At 35.2% G+C, this 19,790-nt stretch overlaps 2 protein-coding genes across 2 annotated transcripts; both read right to left on the minus strand.

Moving 5' to 3' along the window:
* Positions 1-5,744: 5,744 nt before the first annotated feature.
* On the minus strand, positions 5,745-9,880 carry LOC116024796 (UPF0481 protein At3g47200-like). The gene is made up of 3 exons (XM_031265794.1): positions 9,722-9,880; positions 7,383-8,363; positions 5,745-7,010 (listed from the first exon to the last, which is right to left on the minus strand). Exons 2-3 carry the CDS (start codon positions 8,268-8,270, stop codon positions 5,949-5,951), a joined length of 1,950 nt encoding a protein of 649 aa, XP_031121654.1. The 5' UTR covers positions 8,271-8,363; positions 9,722-9,880; the 3' UTR covers positions 5,745-5,948.
* A 1,086-nt stretch (positions 9,881-10,966) lies between these two features.
* On the minus strand, positions 10,967-15,671 carry LOC116026051. Its single transcript, XM_031267495.1, has 3 exons — positions 15,602-15,671; positions 12,263-13,451; positions 10,967-11,990 (listed from the first exon to the last, which is right to left on the minus strand). Exons 2-3 carry the CDS (start codon positions 13,346-13,348, stop codon positions 11,079-11,081), a joined length of 1,998 nt encoding a protein of 665 aa, XP_031123355.1. The 5' UTR covers positions 13,349-13,451; positions 15,602-15,671; the 3' UTR covers positions 10,967-11,078.
* Between the last annotated feature and the right edge of the window lie 4,119 nt (positions 15,672-19,790).

Genomic DNA, 19,790 nt, shown 5'->3' on the forward strand with positions numbered 1-19,790 from the left:
AAAAAAATATATATATATATATATATATATATATATATATATATATATATATATATATATATATATATATATATATATATATATATATGATTTTCTTAAAAATAATTTCATTTCATCACATTATAATTATTTCAATCATTTTAGTACATAACAAAATATGCAAAACCTCATTAAATAAAATCATCTCATATAGCATTTGTACAATAAATAATAATAATAACAATAATAATAATAATAATAATAAAATCTGTGCGCATGTTAATAATAATAATAATAATAATAATAATAATAATAATAATAATAAAAAGAAAATAATAGAAGCTGCGCATAATAATAATAATAATAATAATAATAATAATAATAATAATAATAATAATAGTAGTAGTAGTAGGGTATTAGCTGTGCGCAAGAGAAAAATAAAAAGAAAGAAAAAGGAATTAGCGCAAGAGTGAAGAGACACAAGGAATTCCTCCCAGCAGGATTTGAACCTGGGACCTTGGGGTAAGAATAGCGCAAGAGACAAGAGACAAGAGACAAAAGTTATTTGTTGAAGAAAGCTGCTCCCAGCAAGATTCGATCCCGGGACCTCTAGGCATAAATAGCACTGTTCACCCGTGTGTTTTCCATTTGGAAGAATGGAGAATTCAATTTTGGTTCTCTCCAAAATTGTATAGAAATGGAAGAATGGAGATGGAGAATTGATTTGAAGAATTGGTTTTAGTAAACAAGTTTTCCATTTTCCATTCTTCCACTTCCTCAATTCTCCATTTTTTTGGAAAATTCTCCATTTTTCCAAGTTACTAAACGACCCCTTAATTTCGCTAGGCTTTTCGTTTTCTGAATACACACGAAATCATCAGCTCTCGTCATTCTCCTCACTCTCATCCTCACGACCTCCACTGCGACGACGATGACGCACCACACCACCTCTACCGCCACCGCTTCCACTACACCGTTATCGGTGACTCTTTCGTCGGCAAGTTCTGCCTGCTTCTCAAATTCGTTGTATGTTCATCTCTCTACTTCTTATCTATACGTATACGGTGTCTATAAACTTTAACTTGGCAACTTGATGTATTATAATTGAGTTCTTTTTCATTTTTCTACTGATTTTGATGGTCTTACCCTATTCTGGAAAATTGTGTGCTTAAGGTCAGAAGGTCAGACTTGAATTGCATATTCACAATGAATGCATTGGTAGAAGTTGTTCTTGCTTTGCCTTTCATTTCACGAATAAGCTAAGGTCGTGGAGGTTGCAGTGGAGGTCGTAGGATGAGAGTGAGGAGAATGCCCTTCATTCGTGTTTGGGTTGTTGTTATTGCTCATATAGAATAAAGGGATACACCTCGTCGGATTCGGGCACACCACTTTGCGCTGTTTTGCACACGACATATGCGGTTATGGCACACCAGGCGTTACGATGTTACGTTGTTGAAATTTGACTAGGCGTTTTACGTTGTGTGCCTTATAGGGGTGTGGTGTGTACGTGCCTTAGTTTTTCCATAATTTCCTTTCATACTTCATGATTTAATTGAAATTGCATTGAAATTGTCCTATTAAAATGTGGGTAAATGTAATTCAACTTTATGTAAATAGTTTATTTATGTAATTGTTTTATTCTTATTCAAATTCTTTACTCTTCAGACTATGCACACAAAATATCCCCGCGTATAGCATATATGCCACACAATGTATACATGTTTGGCTCACAACATACCAGACTGTGGCCGCATATTTGCAAATTATAAATAAAAAATGTCAATTCCATATTTTGTTTACTATCTTGAATAATGAATTGGAAGTGTGCTTGAGTTAAAAAATTATTATTAATATAACCGTGCGTATAGGACATGAAATTTTTTCCTATAATATATCATACATGACACGCACAATATACCATGTTGGCACACAATTTTCTACATAACTGCACACAATATTTCCAAAAACTACTACTATGGTCCGTGAACCCATAATCATTTGTTTCAACTAGCCTCATATTTACAAATTATAAATCATAAATGTCAATTCCAAATTTTGTTTACTATCTCGAATAATACATTGTAGTGTAATTGAGATAAAAATTATTATTAATATACCCGTGCATATATTTTGTACGTATGTATTCCCCACCACTCTCCCCTAATATAGCATATATGGCGCACACAATATAGCATGTTGGCATACAATTATAAACACACCGTCACACAATATACCCATAATTGGTCGAGAAATATGGTCACGTTTTTGTACGTACGTAATGACTCTAATCCTTCGTCACGTTTTTGTACGTACGTAATGATTCTAATGCTTCGTTGTTTCACGCAAACCAGCTTGTGGATCCTATTTCATGAACAATAAGATGTTAAGGCATAAAGTTGTGAGACTTACCATCCACGTTAGACTTACCATCCAAGTTGTTAATTTAAATTTTACCATAATTATGATTTGAACCAAATCTCTTATTTGCCCTCCAAATATATTTCTAGACGTGATCTGCTTAATTATTTATGGTTAGTCTCAGCCATTTATATCATTAAATTGGATGGTTATGATTAGTACTCATTGTCCTCTAAATATGAGCGTCTTCATGGGTGTTCTAAATATTATATTATCAACTTTTGGATCATATAGCAACTTGCAAGGTGATGAAGTGGATGGCATGGTTGACATTTGCTAGTATGCATAATTCAATTGATATATTTCAATCAACCCAAGAACATATTGCAATTAACAAATTTTAATTTCCATTGAATGATTAATCAAGAGTAACAACTAAATCCCCAAAAGAGTGCGGGGAGTGCGTATAGTATAATTCTCGTCAGATCTCAAATTAACAGACTCCATCAAGATATGAGGAAGACACGGAAAAAGAGTGGCTGGGGAAAATTAAGCCTCTAATTATGTTTACATATCAAAATCATTATATTTTGGCATTTTCTCACCCACTAAGCCAAGTGGTCCAACCGTGCAACATAGGAATCTGGGAGTGATCAATAATGATCAAATTAGACATACAATTGACATTTGGCTCTTTAATTTGTGATTATTGAGTGTAACCAGTCTCATGAATTTTTTCTTTGTGAGATTTCTTTGTGAGATGAGTCAGGTGGATGGATTAAGTAAATATGAAAATATAATACTTATATTGAAAAGTGTAATATTAATTAATAATAAAGTATTTGTTACTTATAAAGAAAGTTGTAATACTTTTAAATCAAATATAAAAGTATTACCATTTTCTCATATAAGTACTAAACATTTTATTTCTTATTACTTATTAGTATTACATTTTCCAGTATAAGTATTAAATTTGATCTTAACTTGACTCGTCCTACGAACAAAGATACGCGAGACAGTCCCACACAAGTTTTTGTATTTTCTATTTTATGTATATGTCAGTATGTCACCAATTCTCTTCTTTTAATCGAATTTTCTTTTTGAAGCTAGCCTAGTTAATAGGAAATTCTAAGAGCATCAATATCAGTTCAATATTTTGCACAATTCTTTATGTGACATTTAGGAGAGAGAGAGTGGTGGACAATAAATAAAGAGAAAAAGAAAAAGAAAAAAAAGTGGGGGTGGGGGTGGGGTGACACTCTGCGAAAAAACAGACAGAGAAATTTTAAAAAAATAATGTATTCAAACGCCCAGCTGGCGCGTGCAGTTGGGCGCATCAGTGCTGATTCCTCTATTACAAAAATATTTAAAAGTTAATTAAATTTAAATGGGTCTCACTATAAACCTTCTCTTATAGGCATGCAAACTTTCAACAAAACATCCTCTCACATCTGTTCAATAAGTTGATGATTAGTCATTAATTATTAAAAAAATAGCCTGACCAACTTGATTAAGGTATTAAAATTAATTAATTTACTAACTTAATAAATTATTGAGGCATATTGGTGGAAAATGATATCCCCTTTACATTATTTATCACTACATTGATTTACCAACTTAATAAATTATTGAGGCATATTAATGGAAAATGATATCCCCTTTACATTTTTATATCGTTCCTAGATGAGGTATAAGTTATTTTTCATCAATGTCCCCAGTAAGATTTGAAGTTGTGACCTTTCATTTGAAAAAGCCACATTTGTACCACCTGATCACAAGGTCTTTAGTCAATCCCATCATGAACTAATAACGAATTTGATCTATGTAATAATCAAATATAGTATTGAAAAATAATTATGACATGTTAGGGAGTGGCCGAAAAATTCCAACTAATGCGGGTTGGAGGTGAAGGTAGGTGGATAAAATATAAGATGGGCCAAGTGATCGATGTACCCTCCTCGACCCACCCCCGACCTATTGGCAAATTATACCATGAATCAGGGTTTACCTTGCATTGTGGATCCTGATCCAAAAATAACCTTAAAATTTTGTACTTGCAGTTGACACATTTTGTACATGCAATTAACTATTTCTGTACCTATGAACAAATTGAAGACACATAACATAGTAATAGTACTCAAAAAAAATATTATATATATATATTTTAAATAACATGGCCCGCGCTGCCTGTCGCGGGCCTTCTTTTTTGAAGCTTTAACAAGCCCACTATGGGACAGGAGTGGGTCAGCCCGCGGACTTCAGCCTTAATTGACAATCTTATTTGTAGTGATCATTTTATGTGTTAAAATTTCTTTTTTATCAAGCTAACAGCCCCGACCAACTTGATTGAAGTTGTGTCCCAAATTGTACGTTTCTTGGTTGATAATAACTGTGGACTTTCTGTATGTTTTGCATCAGACGAGAACTAGTTCTCCGGTTCAAATCTCCCGGGGAAGCGACACATTCGAGAGCACGTCATTGAAAGCACTGTATCCGGTGGGAGAGGGAGCAGGCTATGCAGGTGGAATTGTGAGTGCAGCTGTTGATGGGATGCATGCTTTGGCTAAAAATTTGGGTCTGTATGACTGAGGGCAACCTACACCTGTTTTGGGTAAGGCTCAGAATATTGGAGTTGTGAAGTACTGAAAACATCTCTGAATCGAGGCTTTGTAGTCCAATAGTATTTACTTGAAACTTTGTACGAGTGATTGGATTAGGGTCAAAGACTGGAATGGAAATGATTTAGAAAATATGATATTCACTAAAAATAATATTAATGTGCATGTTTTGGTACTAACATATTAGTTGCAGAAAATGTGTCTAGCCAAGATTTAGATCTTTTACTAAAAGAGGTTACAAAAACTTACTCAAAAAGGAAACAAAGTAGGACTGAACAGAATCAAGATGAAGGCACATCAGACTGTGCCAGAGAACAAAGAACAAAGAGAAATGAAGAAGAGATGTGCCGATCTGATCAGGGGGTACTGTACTGGAAGAAAGAAATAAAAGGAAAATTCAGAGTCAGCCTACAACTGAATCTGCATTGCTCAAGACAAGGATGTTGCCAATGAAGCTAAACAGATTGTTGGCAGATCTAACTGATGAACATATAAACTCTGTTAAAGAAATTGGATTTGGATCTTTGCTAGAGTTTAGAATGCTATTGAATATCAGATTTCTAAGTGGAACTTGGGTCTGTGGTTAATTTTAGGGGAAAAAATTATTTTCCTTAAATGCATGTCCCACATGTGGTATGCCCCAAATGATATTTTCCTATTATTGTGTGCTTTTCAAAAGTTTTTCATTTTTGTCAATAAATTTGAAATCATTCCCATTCAGATGTCAAAAGTTTTTCATTTTCCGATGTATGCAATTGAATAAAATGCATTCAAGTTATTACAAAAACATTTCAATATAAAGTCATTTTGATCATCATTAACAATAAAGGGCAAAACAAGGAGCAACAACATACATACATTATTATATTCACATATAAATAAACAATGACGCAAGCATGGCAAATGGAAAAAAATGCAAGCAAGAAATGACAATCATAAAGCCGGCCTAAACCAAAACGAAATGAAGAAAACTAATAATATAATAACTAATTACTAAAATTTGATTTTATATGTTTGGTAACCATGAAAGACGAAAACAACTAGTGCCGACACGATCATCTGTTTCACGAGGTTGGCAGCACCACGTTTTTGGGTCAAGAAAATCTTAACCCGGGCTTGAGAAGATATAAGGTATCTGTCAATGCGTTTAAGATGATGGTTGATGAGGCAAGCATTAAAGCCATTATGGGAGGCTTTGTAGAGTTGTCGCAGAAGAAGAACGAGCGCCCCATCATCAGGTTGGTGGTTGATAACGTTTGCCTCCCTCAGAAGTTTGATGTCGTCTACAGTGGGTGCAAGATTGGAGAAGAAGATTGCGAGGCAAATGAAATATGGGTTTGGTAGATGCGACACTTGCTCGTATGCCACCAGGTTTTTGAGGACAGTGGCAGTTTTGTCGTTGAGACAAAGTGTTGGAACTCTCAAATTTCCTGTGAGGAGATTGAATTGAATATCCAGTGGGTTGCCTTTGTTGATTCCGATGAATTTCACTCCATTTGAACGCAGTGCTGAAGCACTTCTTACCCAGCACTTTGTTTTCATTCGAAGCTCAGACAGCGACGATAATGATGATGAGGATGTATTCATCTTCTTGCGCTTTTGCATCTTCTTGCGCTTTTGCATCTTCTTGCTTTTGTCATCCTTAATATAATCTTGCTTTTCTTGGGCGGCCTTTGCATCTTGCTTTTCTTTGGCGGCCTTTGCATCTTTCTTTTTGTCCACCACTACAGCAAAACTGCTATGGAACAAATCAAGCAAATGTTTGGGTTTGTTTGCTACACTTACTGAATCATCGTCGTCGTCCTCCTCGTCCTCGTCCTCGTCCTTGTTGTCGGCTCTTCCCAATTCAACTAGTGTGAAGAACTGCATCGCCAGCTTCTTCAGAGAATTTTCTGATTTTTCTTCGTTGGATTCGTTGTTCAGTATAGCATACACTTTGACAATAACGAAAAAGGGAAGCTGATTCTCTAGCATCAGCAAATCCTCGCAAACATTTGGTGCATTCCAAGGTGTATTCAAAATGGAGTTGTCTTGCAGTTTTGGATCACCCGGATTCTAGATTGCAAGTCAAGTCAAAGAAAAGTTAGAAATAACTGAATCAAACAACCAAAATGGGACGAGGTAGTAAATTTCAAAATGCTACTGAGAAAAAAAATTATACCAACCAGCTATCAGCTAACAAGTAATTCATCCAAGGCTTTTCTACAATCAGTTAATATTATCAATTAATTATACCTTCTAACTCAATCAACTAACTGCATCAGCTAACAACCATTTACCAAACAAGGCCATTATACGAAACAGTTATCAGCTAACAACTAATGTTATCAACTAGTTATACCCTTTACTCCAATAAGCTAACAGCTATCAACTAACAGTCATTTACCAAACAAGACTAAGTAATTAGAAGTTAGAAGCACATAGTACCTTGCACCAACTGTCGAAACAGCGAAAGGTATGAATGATGAAGGCGGCATCGGTGAGCATCATCTCCCGAAATGTATCACTATGAATGTGGTTGGACGTTGAGGGATACCATCTTCTAGCCTCGGCTTCCAATTCCTTCATGGCCGCTGTTAACTGGCAAACAAGTCCACACATTTCCTCGCTAATATCGCATACGAGCAAGGATGCAAGAAGCTGTTTTTTCTGAGATTCCATACCTGACAAATTTGGATTTCCATAATGGTATGGCCCAATAGAGACAGTGTGAGGGGTGTATGGGTCTGGTTCAATTGAGATAGTTTGAGGGGAGGATGGGTCTGGTACATTTGACACAGTTTGAGGGGGGGATGGATATGTTGTTCTTTCCTCAATTACTCGTGTGTGTTTTGGAACCCTAAATATGCATTCTGTTGCCCTACAGCTGGGATCTCCTCCTCCGACTCCTCCAACTCTTCCTCCTCCGACTCCTCCTCCTCCAACTCTTCTTCTTACTCCGACTCCTCCTCCTCCAACTCTGACTCCTCGGACTCTTCCTCCTCCGAGTCCTCCTCCTCCAACTCCAACTCCGACTCCGACTCCAAATCTTCCTTTTATTTCTCCACCCTCACCTCTTTCTTCTTCTCCTTCTCCTTCTCCTTCGTCGTCGTCCTCTTTCACCACTACTACTTCTTCTTCGGCTCCACCACTCCCAGGCCCTTGGATATTGATGGTACATTCTGCTACCAACCTTTGCTCATTGTATTGACCGGTGTTGGGACGGCCAAAGTTACCCCTGATTTGCAAGGAGCTTTGCGGTTGTTGAATATTTTCATATTCCAAGCTGGTTTCGACCGCATCTTCGGAGATATCAACCAAGTATTCATTTTCCATTCCTTACAATTCCAGATCCCCGACTAGTTTGCTAACTAGTTTGTACAATGTACTAGTGATGAAAACTCTTGTAGATATATCAAAAAATTCGATCTGCATAAGAGATTAAGAAAAGAAATCAAAAGGAGCAAACTAAATAAGCAAAATTAGTAAAAAATGTTCTGCTAACTTCTAACTATTCTTGGTTTTCTTGCTAAAAAAAAAATCAGTGTAACTCTTCAACTTTTTATATATATATATAAATAATGTATTAAACACATCAACTTATTATTTACTCACGTAGTCAAAAATTCAAATCAGAGGAAACTTGGGGAGTTAAAAGAGTTCTAGCTTTATTTCCAAATTCTACTTCTTTATTACTTTTACTACATGATGTGGGGGAGTTAAGAGTTCTTTATTCTCAAATTCTAATTCTTTACTTTTACTCTATGATGTGAAAAATAATAAGTAATTGAATATTTTTATTATGTGAATTTTAAAAAAAGTGTCATACATACATACAAAATTTGTAAAAAAAAAAAAGAAAAGAAAATATAAGAGTAAGAAATAAGAGTACGTCTATCTTATTTGCCCTAAAAAAAAAAAAAAAAAAAGCCTATTTAGTATTTTTTTTTTTTGGGAGTTCGTTAAATTGGGAAACTGCAGAACTAGTGGATGATGACTAGTTTCATAGGATTTAATTTTTTTTCTTGAACCATGCATAGAGACCAAAAAGAAATGCAATAATTGCCACTGCTCATCTTGTACTATCCTACTACTATAGTACTATGTCCACATGTTTTACTTTACCTTTTTTGTTTTTTTTGGAAGATTTTACTTTACCTTATAGTAGCTAGAACTCTTTTAATATTCATTTTACTTATTTAGCATAAATAGTTATATATTTCTTTGTGTCTAATATAATCCGTGTATGTGTTAAACTTCACCTAAATTTCATATAATATTCATTTTACTTATTTAGCATAAATAGTTATATTAATGATTGATTTTATGACCAATGGTCGCCTTGTGGTCTAGTGGCATCTGGTAGTGGCATTTGGTTGCTTCCCATGTTGGAGGGTTTATGAACAGATACTACATTGTAACCGAGTCAGTAGTACTAAAAAAACAAAATGATTGATTTTATGCTCTTTCTGCTTACCCCCTCCCCCCGTAAAAAAAAAAAAAAAAAAAAAAAAAAAAACCGGCCACCACCAAAGTCGCCGACGACTCATCTCGATCTTTCCGATCCAGATCTGGAAGCTGAGGCGAGTCTCCGTAGCTCCTCCCGACCTGGACGAAGAGATGGCGGCGGCCCGGCGGTGAAGAAAAGAAATCAAAGAAGCTAAGCACTGATATAATGTTCAGCTCTGCTAACCTCTAAGGCTCTAACCACTGTTACTAGAGCTAAGAATTAGAAAAAACAAACAAATTAAACAAACAAAAAGTAAGAAGAAGTTGAAGATTCTTACCAGTAATTCCAATTCTCTTCACAACGTCTTCGATCTCTTCTCCTCGATCTACTCTCAAGCTGAAGGCTAATGTGTATAAATAGCCACTCCATCAATGCCATAACACGAAGATGGCCGCGGAATACCACTCCTGTCTCCGCACAGTAACGCGGTTAAGCAAAGTCGAGAGGCAGAGGGAAAAATCTCGGAAAGAAAGTTAAGAAGAATTAAAACGTCCTCCGAAAACGGGGATCCTTCTAAGAAAGCTGGCCCCAACAATACTAGTTCTAGTTATAAATACGCATAATATGCAATTGAGAAATGTATAATAATAATAATAATAATAATAAACAATATATAGTAAACTCATATTATTGAAATGTATTTGAAACATCACAAATTCTTTGCTCCCAAACATCACAAATTCTTATAATTATTAGCAGAAGATAAGACTTTAATTTAATTTTTAATGATAAGAAATATTATGGCCTCGCATACATTTTTAAAAAACACACTAAACTTAGTAGATATTGTATTTCAAAATGATTACATTTTTAGCAAATGTAAATAGTTTTATAAACCTTTAATAATTTTTTATGTTTCAATTAGAGTTTTAACTTGTAAAATAGTGCGTAATAAATAAAATCTTATTCATATATCTCTAGGGTAGGAGTGGGAGCGGTGAGAGGTTCTTAAGTTTAATGTTTAAACTTATAAAAAATGACTTGAGTAAATCTTTTTTTTTTTTAAAAAAAAAAAAAAACCTTAAGTACCTGTTTGGTTGGACGTAGTTTGGAGGGAATTGTAATTCAGTGAATTCCCAAACTACAGTGTTTGGTTGGAGGGAATTGCAATTCTGCGGAATTGCAATTCGGTGGAGAGGAGGGGCAATTCGTTGGTGTAAAGACAATTTTGCCCCTCCTCCCATACCCTTTGAATAATGTATAATTAAACAACATTTTGTTTAATGCGCATTTCTTACTATGTTTGGGTTAGCTTATTTTCATGATGTTTCATGAGCATTTCTTACTATGTTTGGGTTAGCTTTCAAACACTAAACACTCTTGTGCTTAATCCCCTTACCGCTCAAATTCCCTCCTTACCATCCTTTGAAAACGATACTCGGAAACTTCTTCCCGTTTTAACACCTACTTCTTTCCATCCACCGCGAAAACTACACTCATCATGCAGTATCAAACATGACCCATGGTCCACCGTGGTCCACGTATAAGGACTGGCTACTGCTAGTTTTGTACTCAGAAAAAGTTTAGTAATGCACATGAAATTTCTAATATGGTCAAAACAAGTTCAAGTTTATTGACATTATGTAATACCCCTTGCACCTCTGGTAATGTCAAACACCCTACATTCCTTTTGTTTAGAGTCTTATTCTTTGAATCGTAAAGAAAGAAATTAAAAGCGACGCAACAAAATTGTATCCGAGCTGGGCCGCACCACCTCTTTTCCTCAGGGAACTCATAACCTGGGCTTGACCAGATATAAGGTATCTGTCAATGAGTTGAAGATGATGTTTGATGAGACAAGCATTATTAAAGCCGTTCTGGGAGGCTTTGTAGAGTTGTTGCAGAAGAAGAACCACCGCTCCATCACCTGCTAATTGGTGGTTGATAATGTGTGCCTCCCTCAGAAGTTTGATGTCGTCGGCATTGGGTGCAATATTGGAGAAGAAGATTGCGAGGGTAGTGAAATATGGGTTTGGTAGACGCGAGCCTTGCTCGTATGCCACCAGGTTTTTAAGGACAGTTGCAGTTCTGTCGTTGATACAAAGTGTCGGAACTCTCAAACGTCCTAGGTAGTGATTGAACTGAATATCCAGTGGGTTGCCCTTTTTGGTTATTGCGATGAATTTGACCCCATTTGAACGGAGTGCTGAAGCACTGCTTACCCAGTACTTTGACGATGTATTTGTATTAATGTTGTTGCGCTTTCGCGTCTTTCTTTTGTCCTCCGCTACAACAAAACTGCTGTGGAACAAATCCAGCAAATGTTTGGGGTTATCGGCTACTACTGTAACTGTTTCTGAATCAAAATCATCGCCTCCGCCGCCACTTCTTCCCAATTCAACTTGTTTGAAGAACTGCATCGCCAGCTTCTTCAAACAATTTCCTGATTCTTCTTCGTTGGATTCGTTGGTCAGTATAGCATACACTTTGACAAGAATGAAAAAGGGAACCTGATTCTCTAGCATCAGTAAATCCTCGCAAATATTTCCTTGCCTCCAAGCTGTTTGAAAAATGGGTTCGCCTTGCAGTTTTGGATCATCCAGATTCTAGATTGCAAGCCAAGTCACAGAAAAGTTAGTTTCAAGTGGATCCCGGTCTATGGTATAACAATTGTTATAAATTAATCTAAATTGGTCAGATTATTAGCTCACTAATTACAAGTTTGACTCAATATGAACAGCATATTAACCATATCGCCTTTGAGTCGTTGGTCAACTATATAGCAACGTAGCTAAGCAGGTTTACTTCTATGTAATTTTTTACAAATGGAATTTACTCAAAAATTAATTGAATAAGTAATTAGAAGTTAGAAGCGTACCTTGCACCAACGGTTGAAAGAGAGAAATGTATGAATGATGAAGAAGGCATCGATGAGCATCATATCCCGAAATGTATTGGTATCAATACTGTTGAACTTTGTGGAATAGCATTTTCTAGCCTTAGCTTCAAAATCCGTCATGGCCGCTGTTAGGGATGACTGGCATTTAGGGTCGATTCTCAAGGATGTAAAAAGCAACTTTTTCTTACATTCCATTCGTGACAATTTTGGATTTCCATAATGGTATGGTCCAATTGAGACAATCTTAGGGATGTATGGGGATGGTCCAATTGAAACTGTTTGGGAGGCGTATGTTCTTTTCTCAATTACACGTATGTATTTTGGAACCCTAAATATGTATTTCATTGCGCTACAGCGGCCAATAATATTATAGGGGAGGGGCAAATGTGGATGACCACCCACATTTGCTTCTCCCCTATCATTTTCTCCTCCTCCTCCTCTACCACGCCCTCCAATGGACTCATGGCTATCATCATTATCACCTCCTAATCCTCCTTCTGTTCCTTCACTGCCACCTCTTTCTTCTTCCTCATCTTCTCCTATTTCTTCATTGCTATCTTCTTCTCCTCCATCGTCCTCATCATCTTCTCCTATTTCTTCATTGCCATTATCTCCTTCTCCTCCATCGTTTTCCTCCTCTTCTCCTATTTCTTCATTGCCATCTCCTTCTCCTCCATCGCCCTCCTCCTCTTCTCCTATTTCTTCATTACCATCTCCTTCTCCTCCATCGTCCTCATCATCTTCTCCTATTTCTTCATTGCCATTATCTCCTTCTCCTCCATCCTCCTCCTCCTCTTCTTCTCCTATTTCTCCATTGCCATCTCCTTCCTCTTCTGCTCTACCACCACCTCCTCCTCCTTCTACTCCACCACTTCCTGCCCCTTGGAGATGCGGCATATCGACGACCCATTCTGCTTGGAACCTCCGCCCATTGTATTGATGATATCTGATGTTGGGACAGAAGTTACCCCCGATTTTCAAGGAGATTCGCAGTTGTTGGATGTTCTCATCTTCTAAGGTTTCGGAGGCATCTTGGAAGATATCACCCAAGTATTCTTCTTCCATTTCTTACAACTCCAGATCAGATCAGATCCTCCTACTAGTTTGCTAGCTAGCTAGTACAATAATGTACTAGTGATGAAAACTATTGTAGGTATATGAAAACATTCTGCATAAGAGATTAAGAAAATAAATCAAAGGAGCAAATTAAATAAGCAAAATTAGTGAAATATATATCTTCTGCTAACCTCTAACTATTCTTGGATTTAATTTCTTGCTACAAAAAATCAAGAGTAACTCTTGAACTTTATATAAAAAGAAATTATTAAAACACATCAACTTATTATTTTTGTCTGTATAGACTTAATAGTAAAATATCTATTATTAAAGTTGTTATAGAGTTTAGACAATAGAAACGGACAGCTATTCCCTGGTCCCCCGTCTCTATTCTCCAGCACACGACAATCAATATGCCTCCATTCTGATTGTTGACGTACGTAGATAGTCAAAAATTCAGAGGGAACTTAGAGGGTTAAGAATTCTTTATTATTAAATTTTACTTCCTTAGTTTTACTCTATGATGTGGTAAATAATAATTGAATATTTTTATTACGTGAATTCTAAAAAAAAATTATTCATCAAAGATTTGTAAGAAAAAAGTAAAAATTGAGAGTAAATCTAGAATTTTCTGGGAGTTAAATTGGGCAACTGCACAACTAGTGGATGAGTTTCATAGGATTTTATAATTGCCACTGCTAATCTTGTATTACCCTACTATGTCCACATGTTTTACTTCACTTTTTTTTCCCAGTAATAGGCCTATTCCGCTGTTTGGTAAAACTTTCTATTCCCATGAACATTGTTCCTGGGAATGACCTATTCCCCTTGTAAGGGGAATAGAGATTCCTAGGCCCCCTTAGGTATTAGGCTATTCCTGAGTCCTCAGGAATTTTACCCCCTTGCGCGTTTTGGAGAAAAATCTTCCTTTTCCCAAAACGCTCATATATTATTTTTTTAAAAAAATTTGTAATTAAGAACAATTAAGCTTTCTTAAATGAATGAGCTTTTGGCACTTTTAAGGCTTCCTCATCCTGTTGTTAATTTCAAAAGAGAAGCAATGCTTCTCTTATATAGAGGAGCTCAAATGAGCTTCTCTTCATAAGTTACCAATGTGGGATCAAAAATTTCAATTTGTATTTAAAAAAAATTATTATATATGTAATTTTGTTTTAATTTGTATTATTATTATTATTATTATTCTTTTTTTCTTATTATTGTTATTAATATTATTATAATTTTTATTTTATTATTACATAATAATAATAATAATATTAATATTAATATTAATAATAACATGAATGTCCTTATTATTGTTATTGTTATTGTTATTATTATTATTATTATTATTATTATTATTATTATTATTACATATTTTATAAGGGTATAATAATAATACTAATAATAATAATAATAATAATAATAAAAAATTTTGTACAAGGGCATTTATGTCTTTTAAATATATATTCCATTTCTATTCCTTTAACCAACCAAACGCTGGAATACAATTCACAAGTCTATTCCTTCCGCGAACCAAACGCTTAAATACAATTCATATTCTATTCCTTACCTATTCCATTCCTTATGGAATAGTATTCCTATTCCCTTCAAATTCATTTTGTGAACCAAACGTGTTGTAATAGAACTCTTTTTCTTAAAATTTATGTCTAGAGTTAATATTTTTGTTATGTTTAGTCTTAAATTTTTAGATTTATCATACGCGTTCATTTGACTTTTAAATTGTTAATGCGTAGTTCAAGTAACTATAATTTAAGAAACCAGTGATAACAATTTAAAAATCGACTTATGTATGATCAATTAGAAAGTTTAAGACTAGATGTACTAAAATCACGAAAGACCTCATATAACATTAACTCTTTGTGTCTAATATAATCCGTGTGTTAATTTCACGTAAATGTCATATTATATTCATTTTACTTATTTAACATAAATAGTTATATTAATAATTTAGCTGTTTCTCTTTCTTCTTTCTTCTTACCCCTCCCCCCTTAAAAGAAAAGAATAAAAAATAAAAAATTACACCAAGTACACAACCACCACCAAAGTCGCCGGCGGTCCAGATCTGGAAGGAGGCGAGTCGCCGTAGGCCGGCGGTGAAGAAAAGAAATCAAAGAAGCAAAGCAAAAATATAATGCTCAGTACAGTTGTGCTAACCTCTAACGATATGATTGCTGGTAGCTAAGAATTAGAAAATTAAAAATAAACAAAAAGGAAGAAGAAGAAGTTGTTGAAGATTCTTACCAATAATTTCAATTCTGTTGGATCTCTTCTAACGAAAATGCGATGCTGGACTTCCGCTTTTCTCCTCTCAGCTCCTTTCAGGCTATATCGCAGCATAATGTATGTATATATACATATAAATGTCATAACGCGCTGGGCGCGGGATATATGTGGGGCCTGTTTTCATCTTCTCTCTGCAACATAACGCGGTTAGGCTAAGTCGAGAGGGCGGGGTGATTTTTTTTTTTTTTTTTTTTTTTTTGTCAAGCATACTGTGCTTAGATGGTATGTAGAGGTCATGAGATCGAGCCACTTTTTGTGCTTCAACAAGTTGAGAAAGTATGATTTACGGCGGAAAGTTATATACACTACATACATAGGGTATAGATTATAGATAACATCAAGTACGTTATCAAGTTTTAATAATTACAATTAATGTAGAAGTTTCACTAATATGGTGAGTTCTCTGTAAACATCAAACATTAATTCTTTGACTTATTTTTTTTTTAAGGTAAACGTAGTTATTCCATTAATTCATAAGATAAAGCGTTTACATCAATGATCAATGAAATGGTAAATCATTCCTTACAGTCAGACATAGAAACAACTTTTCTAACTATGCTATAGAAAACTTGAATCGCAGACTGTATAACTAGGAAGCTATGTTCCTTCAAGGAGCTTAAAATTTCATCAAAGATCTGGGTCTTCGTCATCATTCTTTTTTGCTTGTCCAGGATAAGATCAACACTTGCCGAAACCAAACTAAACGATTTATGCTAATGATAATAAAAACTCGTGAAAGTAACGAGAGGAAAAAAAACCCGTGAAAGTAACGAGATGAAAAAAACCCGTGAAAGTAACTAGAGGAAAACATAATAATAAAGAAAATAAAAAGTGATAAAGCCAAGTAGGATTGAGAGTTCAAGACTACCAACACAAAACTCAATACCTACCTACTATTATTAATTCTTTGACTTATTTATTCCCTCACTATTCTGTCTTAATTGCGCTCTTGTCAGCAGCCAAGCAAGAGTGTCGAGGCATCCAATTACCTTCAAATTTAGCAAAGTTACGTTAAAAGTTTGACCATAGATTGATAAGGTATAGTAATTAAATATAGTTAAATTAAATTAATTAATTAATTGAGTTTTGCATTGGTACGGTGATAGAAATTATTATATATTTTTCACATTTTGGGAGGTAATTAAGTCCAAATAAAATACCTTATACATGGTTATTACTTATTAAATTTGTTTTACTTTCTTCGTACTATTCTAATATAATGGAAGTCACTTTTCGTAGAAAATTAAATATGATACATGGGTCCAAGGAATAAGTTTGCAACGAAATATATAAATGAGTGTTTAAATTATGCATTTTTAATTAAAAACAATTTCAAAATAATGTGTGTTCAGCTATTTAATTTCTTTATTTTAAGACTTTTTAACCACGGTCAAGTCAATATAAATCAGAGAAACAATAGTTAAAGCTAATGATGAGTGTACCAAAGAAACATTCTTGGGTTACGTTGAAAATGTATTTCCAAAAAAAAAAAAAACATATATTATGGCATGCACATGGTCGAGTCACTCCCCACTTCGGGCTTCGGCAGTAAACAACTAAACATATATATATATAAAAGCTACAACTTTTGTTAAATAAAAAAATAATTTGTGGTCAATCAAATCATTGTATTTTTCGGCTAAGTCTGAATGCATTTTGATAGATTGATAGATTTTAAATTATTGCTGCAAATGAGAAATGAGATTAGCAAAGTATGAATACATTTATTGTATTCACATTTATTGCAACAAACAAAACATGTTTGCAAATTTCAATAACTACATGTTTTAAATTACAAAAAGCTTTCACAATTTTTAAAATTAACATTAACTGATTGGAGATGAATTTAAAATTTAAAATTTGTATTTACATTAACATCTACACCTACTTCAACATTGTAAATAAGTCTGATCTTATATCACAGTCAACCGGAGATAGATACGGAGGGGTTGAAACATGTTCATATATTTAGAGGAGGGAGGCTGAAATGAATAGTAGGCGAACCAGTAAATGTCTGGCATTTCTTGAGCTTTCAAAGGACATGTGCACTTTTACAACAAACTATTCTGTGACAATGGTTGTTGCTGCTGCAAAGTGGGCTATAGATTTGCTAATGCTTTGCATCCTCTTTCACTTTCTTTAACTTTTTCTTGAAAAATAATCAAATTCTGCAAAAATGAAAATCGCAGAGTTGGTAAAATTAAGGGAGTATTAGGTTCAATCAAGGTATCAAAATACACACATACACCGTGGAAGAATTTTTTCCTCAAACTTGATATGCCCTGTTAAACTATACAATTTTTTTTAATTCATTATTTTCGAATTCCAAAGATCAGTCAAATAAATATATAGTGTAAACAATCTTAAGGATATATGTGGTTGTTGTTATCCATCTTAATGCTCCATCCAATCTTCCAATCAAACTCACCCCTACCAATTTCCCTGTTTGGCGACGTCAAGTTCAATCCATGTTAATCAGATTCCCGTGTGAGGAAATGAACTGTCTTTTATTGATGTAACGCTATCAGGTATAAATAGTATACAAAGAGTTAATAGCTAGGGAGTCGCAACAACTAATCTAACACACCTATTCTAAAGGAGTATAATTAGAACAAATACAAAGATAGAAAACATCAACCAGATTTTGCTGATACCTTTGCTAATTTCATTTGAAACCAAGTGTGAATCCACATATATCCTTAACACTTGAAACCAAGGTAATGATATCAAAATTCCTTACTGCGAATAGCTAAATAAGGATCTTGAAGAATACTCTGCTGTAATTACATTTTAGGTAGAACATTAGCATAGTTATTGATATATGCTATGTAAATGATGTGTATGTGAATTAAGATTTATGTATTCTATCTCCTAATTTGGTGATGTATTGTAACTACATGTAAATCCATATTAAATTGGTTTTGTTAAGCAGGAACAAATTAACCCTAAAAAGCCTTTAAGTTCTGAAATGAACAGTGAATCCCTAAAAACGCTCCATCAATAGTGCTTTCTCCTTCACGGCTATGGCGGCGGCGCTGGGGGCCGACAAGCCCCCTTCCCGCTCCTTCGCTGACATCCTCTCTAAATCCTCTGTTGTCTCCAACCTCAAACCTCCAAGCAAATTCAAAGGAATGCCAGCTGTTGCTTTTTCAGATCAAGAAATTCATCGTTTCTCTCAAAAATTTAAATTTGCTCTTATCGGCAAGTTCAATAAAGGGCGCCCAACAATGGCAGATCTACGAAAAACGTTCGATCTTATCGGATTTGGTGGAGCCTTTTCCCTTGGCTTGATTGATCAACGACATGTCCTCATCAACTTCGATCTTGAAGACGACTTTCAGCGCTGCTGGCTCCGAAAATCTTGGTCGATTCAAGGTTACTTCATGAATATCTTCAAATGGACGCCAGATTTTCGTCCAGACATCGAATCGCCAATTGTCCCTATTTGGATAGCATTTGAAGGCTTGCCAACACATCTACAGGACAAAGAAGCTCATTGTTCAATTGCCAATCTCATAGGAACTCCTTTAAAAGTTGACTCCTCCACTTTGCTGCAAAACCGACCATCCATAGCGCGTGTCTGTGTGGAACTCAATGTTAGCATTGAAAAACCAGATCAAGTTTGGATCACCAACGGTTCTTTTGGAGGTTTTGCCCAACCGGTTATCTATGAGTATATACCGCCCTACTGTCTTAACTGTCAAAAGTTTGGTCACCTTGTCTTAGATTGCAAAATCACTCGAGCTGCCAAGATCCCCCAAGAGTCAAGCCAAGAACAACACAAAGAATACCGCCAAGAAACCTTTCCCCTCCCTCAACATTCTGCACCGACCATTGTTCCCCCAAGAAAAAGATGGCGTCCAGTCATAAATCAACAACCTAAGGAGCAGCAAGGAGAAGGATCCTCTCTTCCGCCACCTGAACCAGAAAAGCCACAAGAACCAGAATCATCAAATGGAGAAGGAGCCTCTCTTCCACCACCTGAACCAGAAAAGCAAAAAGAACCAGAATCATCAAATGCAGTTCATGATTCAATCCCAGATAACAACGCTAATTTGGGGTTGACCCTTATCGATGATCATGGCATCCAATCTGAAAACCATTCTGACTCTCATCCTGGCCACCAATCAGACGGAGATGTACCTCA

This window comes from Ipomoea triloba, chromosome 7, assembly GCF_003576645.1.
Source record: "Ipomoea triloba cultivar NCNSP0323 chromosome 7, ASM357664v1".
Lineage (NCBI taxonomy): Eukaryota > Viridiplantae > Streptophyta > Magnoliopsida > Solanales > Convolvulaceae > Ipomoea > Ipomoea triloba.